The 12,337-nt window shown below is 39.9% G+C and overlaps 1 protein-coding gene across 3 annotated transcripts; it reads left to right on the forward strand.

Annotated features, from left to right (window-relative positions):
• Nucleotides 1-306: 306 nt before the first annotated feature.
• On the forward strand, nt 307-11,553 carry CCT8 (chaperonin containing TCP1 subunit 8). Of its 3 annotated transcripts, XM_057410195.1 has the most exons (15): nt 307-418; nt 2,038-2,128; nt 2,684-2,763; nt 3,833-3,982; nt 4,251-4,431; nt 5,094-5,155; nt 5,825-5,962; nt 6,400-6,578; nt 7,490-7,556; nt 7,634-7,721; nt 7,822-7,937; nt 9,236-9,307; nt 9,459-9,623; nt 10,023-10,142; nt 11,321-11,553. In XM_057410195.1, the coding sequence occupies exons 1-15, from the start codon at nt 359-361 to the stop codon at nt 11,396-11,398; spliced, it is 1,647 nt and encodes a 548-aa protein (XP_057266178.1). In that variant the 5' UTR covers nt 307-358; the 3' UTR covers nt 11,399-11,553. The 3 variants fall into 3 exon arrangements, with proteins under 3 accessions (XP_057266178.1, XP_057266176.1, XP_057266175.1); XM_057410193.1 differs by lacking the exons at nt 307-418; nt 2,038-2,128; nt 2,684-2,763; nt 3,833-3,982 and adding an exon at nt 10,579-10,697 and having other exon boundaries at nt 4,197-4,431; nt 11,319-11,553; XM_057410192.1 differs by lacking the exons at nt 307-418; nt 2,038-2,128; nt 2,684-2,763; nt 3,833-3,982 and adding an exon at nt 10,579-10,677 and having other exon boundaries at nt 4,197-4,431.
• Nucleotides 11,554-12,337: the final 784 nt, after the last annotated feature.

Genomic DNA, 12,337 nt, shown 5'->3' on the forward strand with positions numbered 1-12,337 from the left:
AACCCCTCCCAGTTGCGGAGCACGGGCCCCGCAGGCGCAGATAAACCGCAGCCTGCGCGCCACCTACCGCCCATTCCCAGCGGGAGCCAAGCAAACAGCCCGGCTCCTCTCCCCGCGGCCCCCCTTCCCTTCCCTTCCCTTCCCCCTTCCCGGGGCGGGGCGGGGCGGGGCGGGGCAGGGCGCGGCGCGGCGCGGCGCGGCGCGGCACAGCACAGCACAGCACAGCACAGCCCACTCTGCCCGCGAGTTCCCGGCTGCCCCGGCGCGCCTGCGCGTTTCCTGCTCTCGTCTCTCCCGTCTCTCCCGTCTCTCCCGTCGTCCTCAGCGCCCCACGGTGCCAGGCCCGAGCGGAGCGGAGATGGCGTTTCACGTCCCTAAGGCCCCGGGCTTCGCCCAGATGCTCAAGGAAGGGGCGAAGGTGGGAGCGGCACTGGGCAGGGACTGCTTCCTCTGAGGGGGTGTGGGATGGGAGGAGGTGGCAGGGAGTCTCAGCGTAGCGGCGCGGAGAAGGTTCTGGAGGGCCGGTAGGTCCCGGTGCTCCATGGGTCCCGCGGGGTAGGGGCCCGGGAAGCTTTGTGCTCCCTGATCCTCCAGCCTGGGACCTCTCGGATGCCGTTGTGGGGCGGGGACCGGCCCCGGTCTCTGCCGGGCCGCGCCGCTGGCGGCGAGAGGGCGGCGCCTGGAGCACGCGGTCTTCGAGAAGGCTCTGCTGCGGCCGCATCATCTTTCTCGTTCCCTGTGCCCGGAGGTGCTGCCTTTACTTCCCGCCACCCCGGTCCCCCACAGTCCCTCCCGAAGGGTGCGCCTGGAAGCTATGTCAGAAGGCGTGTGTCTGGAGAGCTTGTATAGGTGGTGATCAGCAAAAGTCAACCGGGCCCGCTAGATTTAGCTTCGCAGAAGTGTCCCGATTGTTGTGTGCATCCCTTGACGCGCATACTGTGCCCGTAAGAAAAGTACCTCTGCCAGCGTTGTAGAGTAACACACAATTTTCCTTATATTTCCTTTCCATAAATCCGTTCTCATTGTGTGTATCGCTAACATAGTGTAGATTCTGGTAGTAGTCAGAGACTGTTCCTAATAAAGCCGAGTCATTCTTTGAGAAAGTGGGCAGAAAGCAGGCATGTCTGGTGGGTTTTTCTTTAATTGCAGAGAAAAATAAAAGTTCTGGTTGCTGCTACTGAATAGAAAGGAAAGTGAAGCTGGCAACTCAGAAGGCTGTTTTTCTTTTCAGAATCTTTCTTGGAGACAATGGCATATATCGAGGGCAGGGGGAGAGCAAGGAAACAAAGTGGCCTAGATGCTCTAATAGAGATTCCAAGGCCAGAACAGCAAGAACTGCCTTTTACAAAAGAAGGAGGCAGCTGGCATTCTGACATTTTTTTCTTTTGTATTTAGAGAACAAATACTATTAGAGAGTAGCTTTCTCCCCTCTCCTATGGCCCACACAGTATGTTTTACCCTGCTCTTTCTTCAGGCCCTTTCTGTGGATCCCTCCTTTTCTTAAGGCTTCCAAACTGAAGCCAGGCTGATTGACCTCTCAAACACAGATATCTTATAGATCATTACGAATTTTCACACTGTACGTGTTTGAACTTAGAACCGAGTTAGATTATTTTTGTGGAATAGAGAGCTGTGAGCAAAGAAGCATGTGCAAAACTGTGCGCGCAAAACTCTGTGCTTACAGAACCCTTGCCCCTCTCTAATCTGGTATTGGTTATTTTCTGTTTCCCTTTGGCATGCCACTAACTTTTTTGGAAGACTTGGGACATGCAGACTGTATTGAAAACTGAGTCACTGTTCAGATTTTCTGTTCAGAGCTTACTGTGCCTGCTGAACTGCCTAGTTGAGGAGTACACAGTAGTTCTTTTCTTGCTGTCTTTGGGTAAGGTTTCATTTCCCTTTTAAATTTTTAAGTGAAATGCAAAATCTAAGTTGATGAAACCATTGACTCAGTAGATTATTGCTGTTTTGATGAGAAATGACTAGTTAATCCCTTTCTTTTTTTGTTAGCCTGATTCTAAATAACTTCCTTTTTAGCATTTTTCAGGACTAGAAGAAGCTGTCTATAGGAACATCCAGGCATGCAAAGAACTCGCGCAAACCACTCGTACAACTTATGGACCAAATGGTAAATAAATCCTAAAATCAATGTAGTGTTTTTGTGCAGATGTGTTTGAGGAAGCACGCTGGACTTGCTCTGGAATGCTAAAAAGTCTTTGTGGCTGTATAGCTAAGACTTTGTTTTGTTAGCTCTTGATTTATGCTATACAATATACCTGACTTTGCCAGTTTTTTGTGAGTTTTTGTCCTTTTTGCTGTCTTGCTGTATGGAAGACGTACAAAAATGAAAGGAAAGACTAACTTGGAAGCTAGTTATAATGAATATACCCGTATTATGTCTGGACAGATATACCAACACAAAAGGTGTTCTGCAGTATTTGTTAATTAAACGGTGTACTAACATTCTTTTGAAGAGAAAACTGCTTATTCAGAAATTGATTTCTTCTCATTGTAGCACATTCTCAAGGGTTACTTCACAAAAAATACTTTAGTTTCTTGAATTATAAATAGGGTTAACATTTTAACGCATAAGATATACTTGAAGTTTATGGAATAGTATCTGTACAAAATACTGCTTTCCTAATGAATGCTTTTTTTATTATTTTCTTTTCCCTTCCACGAGGAATGAACAAAATGATTATCAATCATTTGGAGAAGCTCTTTGTTACAAATGATGCTGCTACTATCTTGAGAGAGCTGGATGTAAGTTTTCTTGCTTCAGAAGATGTCAGTTGTGAACTAGTGTTTCCATTCATGGGTTGTGATGGTTCTGAATGTTTAATACATGCCACGCTGACAGATGATTTACATGTCATTTTTTGAGTCGTTGACATCTTTTACTGGATTTGCTTAGTCAGTGGGCTATGTCCACAGCAAGGAACAGAACTCTTCTGTGAAGCAGCATTAAATAATTGCAGGAAATACTTAATAATTGCCTACTTTTTGTCCCCCAGACCAATGTAGATTTAGAAGAGTGCATGTCTGGACAATTCAGTGTTTGGAAAACTCTGCATGAAATCACTGTTTATCTTCCAGTGTTGGTGGTTGCTGTACTCTCCTGTCTGCTTAGAATAGGTTAATTGCATTTAAAGAAGATGAGGTTATAGTAGCATCCTCCTGTGCATGCAGTAAAAGTCTGTGAAGACTGATCTGTCATAACTTTTTCTCTTACTATCAACTTAATATTTGTGTTTTGATACAAATAATACTTTACTGAATTCTGTACTTACTGGTAGAAATTGTGTAAGTATTAAGTATTTCCTTAATGCAGTTTGTTAATGTGGACTATTTACTGAATCTAATGAATCTTGCATATTATTTTCTGGGACAAAATGACAGTGGTTTTATTGCCTTGGGATAAAAGGGAAAGCAGTGCAGTATGTAAGCAGAAAAAACACTAAACTGGTATTTCAACATTTACTTGGCATGTTATGCATCCAAATTCGGCTTGAAGATCTAAACTTCCTGTTGCTGAGCTTGATTGTGAAACTATTGCATTCTATAAAAATAGTACAGAACCAGTATCAGGGATGTGTGATTTATGCTGTAGGGGAAATGTTCGGGTCTCTGTTTTCTTCATACATGCCATTTGCTTACTAGGGAAGGTAGCCAGTTAAGATAATGTGTCCTCTTTTCTTTTTCCAATTTTGTGCTTTCTTAGTATACTTAGGTACAATTTAAAATAAGAGAGATTATACTGGATGCACAGAAAAACCTGAAGCTGTAGTCTAGGTGGATTTTTAGTAACTAAGATATGTAACTTCTTTTAAAGGTCCAGCATCCTGCTGCAAAAATGCTTGTGATGGCTTCCCACATGCAAGAGCAAGAAGTTGGAGATGGAACAAACTTTGTCCTTGTTTTTGCTGGTTTTCTTCTGGAGTTAGCAGAAGACCTTCTGAGGATGGGATTATCCGTCTCGGAGGCAAGTCATATTGTCATTACAACTCGCAGAGCTTGAATTTACACTATAATTCTTGGATCATGGTATTGTGAATTGTCTGCTTCCTTCCTTCTGAAGTAATTTTTTAGATAGACACATATGAAGAACAACAGTAGAACAGAAGTTTTGCTGCTTGTGATTTCTTGCTACACTTGTAAGCTTTTGCTTTTGTTAATGTTTAATGGTCCTTTGAAAAGAAGATACAAGCAGTATGAAGTGGTGTAGCGAGTATTTCTTGTTTGCTTCACAGGTGATTGAAGGATATGAAAAAGGTTGCAAGAAAGCCCTAGAAATCCTTCCAGACTTGGTGTGCTATTCTGCAAAGAACCTTCGAGATGTTGAAGAAGTGGCATCTTTGTTGCACACACCAGTGATGAGCAAACAATATGGCAATGAGCAATTTTTATCAAAGCTTATTGCTCAGGCCTGCGGTAAGTGGACAAGAACAGATGTGTGCATGCATCTAAAAAACTGAATGGTTTTGCTTATGATTGTTAGTAATGTCTTCATGTGAGATGAGTATAACCTTTATTGTGTTGAACTCTTCATTGGTATTGTGGCTCAGAAAAGGTCTGTTTCTTGCTAAAAATTTATAGACACATTTCTATTCTTTTAAAATCAGAAACCATCTTTTTTCCTCTTACCATTTGGAAAATATGTTACACTTCATACAAGCTGTTGCTAGTCTCAGCCACAGAACAGTGGAAGCAGGACTGTAGTTGTGTTGCGCTCTTGTTTTCTCCCTTTAGATTTCCAGGAAAAAAAGCTTCCATGATTGGTTTTAAGTGTTTTCTGAAAATACTTTCTGTCAGACTTCACTCTTCAATGTATGTGTGTAAATGAATATTTGAATTTAATTAACTGAGCAGCCTGAAATAGGTGTTTCTTTCTGATTACTACATTGAAAAAACAAAATCTGTTTCTCGTCATGCAAGTTATTAGCAGATTAAAATTGCCTTAAATTTAGGCAGGCATCTCAAACCATTGAATTTTAGTACTTCAGAAAAACTCCATTATTTATGGTCATTGTTCTACTTTATTCATTAACCAGCACAAATTAATTTTTTTTTTTTTATTTCTTTCCTCCGAACAGTTTCTATTCTTTCGGATTCTGGTCATTTCAATGTTGATAATATCAGAGTGTGCAAAATTGTGGTAAGTTGGAAGTAGCTAGCTTTACTGTATTATCAAGGTAAACGGTTTAATGAAAGTTAATTTTCAGATCTTTAAATTTCAGAAGTGTCTTTTATATTCTTGTTTCTGTTGTGTTGTGGCATTCATAGTAAGTTTTGGAACTTGGTCTTTATATTCCGTATTTAGTGCTCACTTGCAACTTTCAGAAACAAAAATCATTAAAATCATGAAAGTATACACTTAAGTCAGATACATTAACTTTATTGTACACAGGGATGTTGATTGATTGCATCTTTGTAGATGCAGTCACAAGATTAAGCTAAAATGCAGGCTGGCAGAAATGTAGCTGTCTAATCTTGCATTCTTTTTGTCAGGCCTCAGTTCAGTGGGTAGGAATAAGTTTATATCTAGTATGAATTTCCCCTGCTAATAAATACATAACAGATTGAGCACAGAAAATGTATGTAATAGGCTTTAGGTGGACCACCAAATAGTCTTAAAATGGAAACCTGTAAGACTATGTTTGGTGTTGTTAAACCAGCTTCAGTCTCATTTCTTTATGCTGCAATAAAAACTTAGGTTGCTGCATTCAAATGAATGTAAAGACTGCCTTTCCTAAAGGGTGTAGTGCAGCTTTCTGGCAATAAATGATTGATACAGCTTTCCCCCATTCCATTTCTTTCCTTTCAGGGTGCTGGTATCTCTGCTTCCTCAGTACTGCATGGCATGGTTTTTAAAAAAGAAACTGAAGGAGATGTCACTTCTGTCAAAGATGCAAAAATAGCTGTGTATTCCTGCCCTTTTGATGCTATGATAACTGAAACTAAGGTATGTTAAAGCTCAGAATAAGTTGTGTATTTATTTATGCTCATGTGCTCTTATTTTTAGTCTTAACTATAAATATCATTGACACTTGATGATTCAGATATTTTTGTTAATATTGAGTTCATTAGTTTAAAAAAAGCTGATAGAAAACATCTGAAACCAATTTTACTTCTGAGGGTTTTTGGGGTTTGTGAGGTGGTTTTGGTTTTGTTGGGTTATTTGAGGTGTGTGCTAGAATGTCTGAACCTCAGGGTTGTCTATAAACACTAAAGTGCCCTTTTTTGACTTCTTTTACCCTGTTACCTGGGAAGGGTGGCAGTATTATGAAATAGGATAACTTGGGGTTTATGGATAAGGTTGGAAGACAAAATGATTTGTCAGAAACTTCTAGGCATGTAGTTAACATTGAATTGATAACTATGTGTTTTATTTTTTACTAGGGCACTGTACTTATAAAGAATGCTGAAGAGCTGATGAATTTCAGTAAGGGAGAAGAAAATCTAATGGATTTACAAGTGAAAGCTATTGCTGATAGTGGTGCAAATGTAGTAGTAACGGGTGGCAAAGTGGCAGACATGGCACTTCACTATGCCAACAAATACAATCTTATGTTAGTCAGGTAAGTGCTAGAAGAATGTGAAAACTTTTCATCTGCAAGTTTTATGAAATATACTTGCCATATTGGCACTTGCCTCTCAAACAAATTGGAAAGAAACTATTGCAGACTGTTCTTTTCTACTGATCAAAACCTGAGCTGCAGTTTGGTTGTTTCATAGCATATGTTTCTTGTTAGTATTTCACCTCTGTATGACAGCTAATCAGGGAGTAACTTGTGTATATGGCACTGTTATTCTGTCTTTAAGTGTCGTTATAGCACAGCTGAAATTAAGAATATCAAAATTTGTGGATCTAGTAAAGAGGGATGTGGCCTCAGACGCACTTAAGTCTATACCACAGTGGTTCTGCCTGGTCAGAGTCTTCATGTGATGGTTTAGCAATAATGAGATGCCTCCATGCATCACTGATGTATTGATGGGTGGAAGAACTAATTCTTAATACTTTATTTTTGTGGGCCTTAAATCATCTTCTCTAAATAAATCATTTGTGCGTCCTTGAACTATATTCTGCACAATGTAAGTCAGATTTACTAGCGGTAGCTCTCATCTCACACAAATAAGTGGACCTTTGTTGAAAGCTGTAAATTTATTGGTGGTATCCAAAAAGTTTGAACTTCTGAAAATGGAGCATGGTAGTGTAATCTTTTTCATAACAAAGATCGTTATAGAAGTGCTGTAAAGATGCATTCAAGTCTTAATGCACTAGATTATTGATAATTTTCATCAATTCGAACTACTTACTTGTTTTTAAATTCTTAATTTTTGCATAGCATTCCTGAAAATTGTAACTGAAAGAGATAAATGGATTTTATAACTTGGTGCAGTAAATCTTGATAGATGTCATTAGTTTACAGAATGCTGCCAAGTGAAGAGAATATGTGTTAACATTTGTTCTGCAAATGTGTTTTTAAAGGTTGAACTCAAAGTGGGATCTGAGAAGACTCTGCAAAACTGTTGGTGCAACAGCCCTACCCAGACTGGTATGGACTTTTCAAATGAGTAGGAGGGAGAGAACTTATGAGGAGGTTCACCTCTTAACTCTTGTTTTTCTTTACAGACTCCCCCTACTCTAGAAGAAATGGGTCACTGTGACAGTGTGTATTTATCAGAGATTGGGGATACACAGGTTGTTGTTTTTAAGCATGGTATGTTTGTTCCTTACAGCTCCTAATGTTACTGTCCTAGAAGTACGATGTTCTTGTGTTTTGCATCTAACAAAATTCAGTAATGCACATGTCTTAACAGAAAAAGAGGATGGTGCCATTTCTACTATCCTCATTCGTGGGTCTACAGACAATCTGATGGATGACATAGAGCGAGCAGTGGATGATGGTGTAAATACTTTCAAAGTACTCACAAGGGTAAGTAACCAGTTATCAAAACTGAGCTATGTAGATGAGTTTGAAGCAAAACTCATGCTTGCTTTGCCCTCATTTGCTACAAAGGCTGTAGCTCATCAGCTTAGGAACCTTCTTGAGGTGTAGAGAAGACTGTGTAGATGTCTGCCAACATTGTTGTGAATGCCATGTACATGAAAGATAGTGCTTGGCTCTGAATGTACTGCTCTTAATTTTCCAGTAATGAATGAGTTCTTGAAGATACATTAGTTTTACCACACTGTAATAGCAGTCAGCTATTGCTTGACTATTTCCCTAAATGTTTTATAATGCTCCTTGGAAGCCAGGGACAGAGAAAAGCTAGATAGCTTTGTCACTGGGTATCGGAAGGAACAGACTGGTTGGATACTGAATTTCTAGTTCATCGGTGACAAGATAGATGCGCTTCTTCCACATACTACAGATAGGTTTTAGAGATGGAAGAATTCAGTTCTTCAGAGTTTCTTCTGAGCAGCTTTTGTAGACTTGAATGCTTGAATGTTCATTTTTCTTTTTTTTTTTTTTTTTATACAAAAGGAAATGATTGTGAATTTACTCAGAAGATGGCATGCAAAAAATGCTAAACTTCTGTTTGATGCTTAATATCCTATGCATACTGGGACATGCACACAGAGTTAAAGTGCAGAAGCAGCCATAGTCTCTGTATTTATTTTTGTCTCCAGGAGTTGGCCTGACTTATGATTTATGATGATTACTTTTCTGTTAGAAAGACTGGGAGTTCTTCAGTGAATCCTGGTGTTTGCTAAACGATAAACAAAATGCTTAATTTAAAAGAAAACAAAAACTCCAAGCACTTTGTGATACCTTAAACATAGTGTACGGTAGATTGGTTTCCTGCATGGTATTTCCCAACAATGGAATGTTGGGAAAGTTAATGGAAAGGGTGAGAAAGTCTAGGAATTCTTTTATTAGTTAGGCAAGAGTTTAAATTACTTTATAAAAACCCCAAACCAACCCTCCACCCAAAAACTCAAAATCAAACCCAAAAAACCACCAAACCCCACAGCCAACCAACCAAACAGATCCCACTACATTATTATTTTGCTTTTACATGAGAAGCTATTCTTGTCAAAGACATTGGAACGAATGAGTTAATTCTGGTAAATTCTGTTATAATTCATGTCTGTTCCAAAGCATATTCTTAATAAGTCTGCGTGGGATAAAGTTCTGTTGCATTCTTCATAGAATATATAAATTTTAAAAGTGAAAATCAATGCCACACTTTAACCAAAACTTTGTGTTTTGGGATGGTATGTTCACAGGATAAACGGCTTGTTCCTGGAGGTGGTGCAACAGAGATTGAGTTAGCCAAGCAGATCACATCCTATGGAGAGGTACAGCAAATGGGCACTTTATTTCTTTTTTTATACAACTTAGACACACATATATACTTATTTAAATATATATGTGACTTATACAAATATATACATATTATTTTATACCTAAATTTTTTAAATGCTGACATGGTTTTCGACTTTACTTCAGACTTGTCCTGGGCTTGACCAGTATGCCATCAAGAAGTTTGCTGAGGCGTTTGAAGCCATTCCTCGAGCACTGGCAGAAAACTCTGGAGTAAAGGCTAATGAGGTCATCTCCAAACTTTATGCTATGCATCAGGAAGGGAACAAAAATGTTGGATTTGATATTGAGGTAAATAGTCTTTTGCATTACTTGGTGCTTTGCCATACAGGGTTATATTTAATATATACATAATTCATACTGATAGAAGTACTTTAAATCACTGAATTTGTGTTGTATGGTCTAGAAGAATAACTTCTTAGAGTTGTAATAATCAGCCAGCAAGCAGTTAAATTCAGTGTAGTATAGTAGCCTTCTGTTGAAGGTAAAGTGAGATACTGAACTGATGTGATAGAGAATAAGTCTTTAGTAATTACTTAGTCTTCCTGCTAATGGATTAGGAACAAAGGTTTTCTGAAGAGAGATTAGAAAAGTGATAACTTGTTTTAAACCTGTAACGTTGAAAACCCAGTAACTTGCTATGTAGAAGCCTGAGGAGGTTCTGAACAATGTTTTCACCCTGTCTGATAGGCTGAAGCTGCTGCTGTGAAGGATATGTTGGAAGCTGGTGTACTAGACACATACCTTGGAAAATTCTGGGGTATCAAGCTGGCTATGAATGCAGCAGTAACTGTCCTAAGAGTAGATCAGGTAAGATCACAAGTAATTTGGGCACTGAATTGAAATCTTGAATTAAATGTGCAGAACATGTGAATCTTCTTGGAATGCAAGATAGAAAAACAGAATACTTGAAAATGTGGTTTGTTTATTGCTGAAAGCCTGGAAGTTGTTCTCTAAAGAGCTCATAATTTGGAATGTTGTAATGTTGCCACTTCCATAAGATCACTTTTAATGTTTTGGTTTTTTTTTTAAGATTTGACATTTTGATACTCGTAGTCCAGAAAGCTGTCCTAACTTTTGTAGAAGCAAGATTTTTAACAGAAGAAACCTTCTGTCATATATTGTTTTCACAGAAAAATCCAACTTTTAGGGAAAAGAGATGTTATAATCTTAATGATAAAAACGTTAAGTTTCTATATTTTGTGCAACTTTAGCAAAAAGGTATTTGCATGTAAAATTTCTGTAGATTATTATGGCAAAACCAGCAGGTGGTCCAAAAGTCCCTAAGCAACAAGGACATTGGGATAAGGATGACTGGAAAGACGAGCCTGAAAAATAGTGTGCAGTAAGCTGTCTCTAGCAGAGGTATCTGTGTGTGTGGGCACATGCATGAGTATATATTGACAAGCACATGGCAGATGATAACTTTCTTGAGGACATGTGACACTGCTGTCTTAGGTGTGCTGATTGCTACAGTTTGTATTTATGCCTTTGCAAAGGAATTCTAAACCCAAGCTTTGATTAAGTGATGACGTGCAGTTTTAGCTTTGCTTGTTGCTATCAAAAGTACAGAAAAAGAGTCTTTCACATGGCAGGACGGGTGGACTTTAGGCATTTAAAGTGTTAGTAAAGTTTAGACTATAATTCAGACTAATAATTCTGATAATTCTGCTTTCTGTGGTGTGCATTCTGGAAAACCATCACTCCTATTTTTGCACTCGCTTTCTGTAGACTAACCATAATTTGCATGCAAAAATGAGGTAAAAGCCCTTTTCTTGTGTATCAGGGCTCAGCTTCTGCTATTTACAAAAAAAAAACCCAACCCAAACTAATGTGCGAGTATCTCAATTTGATGGATAAAAATAAGATTGAGGCTTAGGTTCAGACTAGGGAAGTTGCATTAATTTTAGTGAATGTTGACAGAATCATAGGGCTGTAAGAGTCTGATTCTAACCTTTACCTTTTTCTGTTCCCTGTTATCTTTTAAGATCATTATGGCAAAACCCAGTGGTGGCCCAAAACCTCCATCAGGAAAGAAGGATTGGGATGAAGACCAAAATGCTTAAACGATTTAAATATACTTCTTAAGTGACATGATGAGTTTTTTGATATTCCAGCCAGAGCCTGTCATGATGTTTTGCTCTGTTGCCTTTAAGTTATGAATTGTGTCTTATGGAGTGCAGAACTTCAGGCACACCAATAAATATACTTGCTGTTAAAACATTGTCACATTATTTGGACTTAGCATGATGTGGTTGTTCCCAGGCATTTGTGTATGGGTTGACCTTCCTCACCAGGATAGGGGCAGAAAGTAAGGTGAAAAAGCTCATGGGCTGAGGTGGAGACAGGGAGATCCCTTACTAATTACTGCAACAGGCATGTGCAGAAAATTATTACCAATTAAAGAGGAACGGGAGGGTGAGAAGGAATTAAATCCAAACTATGTTCCTGTCCACCTCCCCTTCTTCCCAGGCTAAGATGTATTCTTTATTCCAACTCCTCTACCTCTTCCCTGCACTTGAGCGCTGAAAGGGGATAGGGAAGGGGGGTTGTGGTCAGGCTGTAACAGCACCTCTTCACTGCTCCTTCCTATGCACACTTTTCCCCTCCTCCCCTACCATGGTATAGTCCTTGTTGAGCTGCTTCAGCATGGGGGTCCGCCGTAGGTTGTAGTTGACCAGGAGCAACTGGCTTCTGCAGCAGCACTTGCCCCAGTGTGGGTTCCTCATTGCAGACTGCAGCTTTCTTCAAGGCACATATTCCTCTGACTCTGTCCTGGGAGCCTCCTTGGCTGCAGTGTGGAGGCCAGTATGGTCCTCTGTGAGTTGCAGGTGGACAACTTGCTTCAGCATGGTCTCTCCAGGGGCTGTGAGGGGTGCCTGGAGCTGCTCCTCTCCGGTGCTTGCAGGGCTGCTTCTCGCACTTTCCCCTTCAAGCCCTGACACCGTTTTGCTTTCTCCAAGGTGCCACCCCCTTGGCTGAAGGGCTCAGCTGTGCCCTGGTGT

The sequence above is a fragment of the Pezoporus wallicus genome, unplaced genomic scaffold (genome assembly GCF_028554395.1).
Source record: "Pezoporus wallicus isolate ANWC-B61680 ecotype Strahan unplaced genomic scaffold, APGP_CSIRO_Pwel_v1 contig_7011, whole genome shotgun sequence".
Lineage (NCBI taxonomy): Eukaryota > Metazoa > Chordata > Aves > Psittaciformes > Psittacidae > Pezoporus > Pezoporus wallicus.

Bases quoted from the DNA above. Each gene is read 5' to 3' on its own strand.
- CCT8 (XM_057410195.1), top strand. From the start codon at position 359: ATGGCGTTTCACGTCCCTAAGGCCCCGGGCTTCGCCCAGATGCTCAAG. The intron at 419-2,037 runs GTGGGAGCGGCA...CTTCCTTTTTAG, and splicing joins TGCTCAAGGAAGGGGCGAAG to CATTTTTCAGGACTAGAAGA. The intron at 2,764-3,832 runs GTAAGTTTTCTT...CTTCTTTTAAAG, and splicing joins CTATCTTGAGAGAGCTGGAT to GTCCAGCATCCTGCTGCAAA.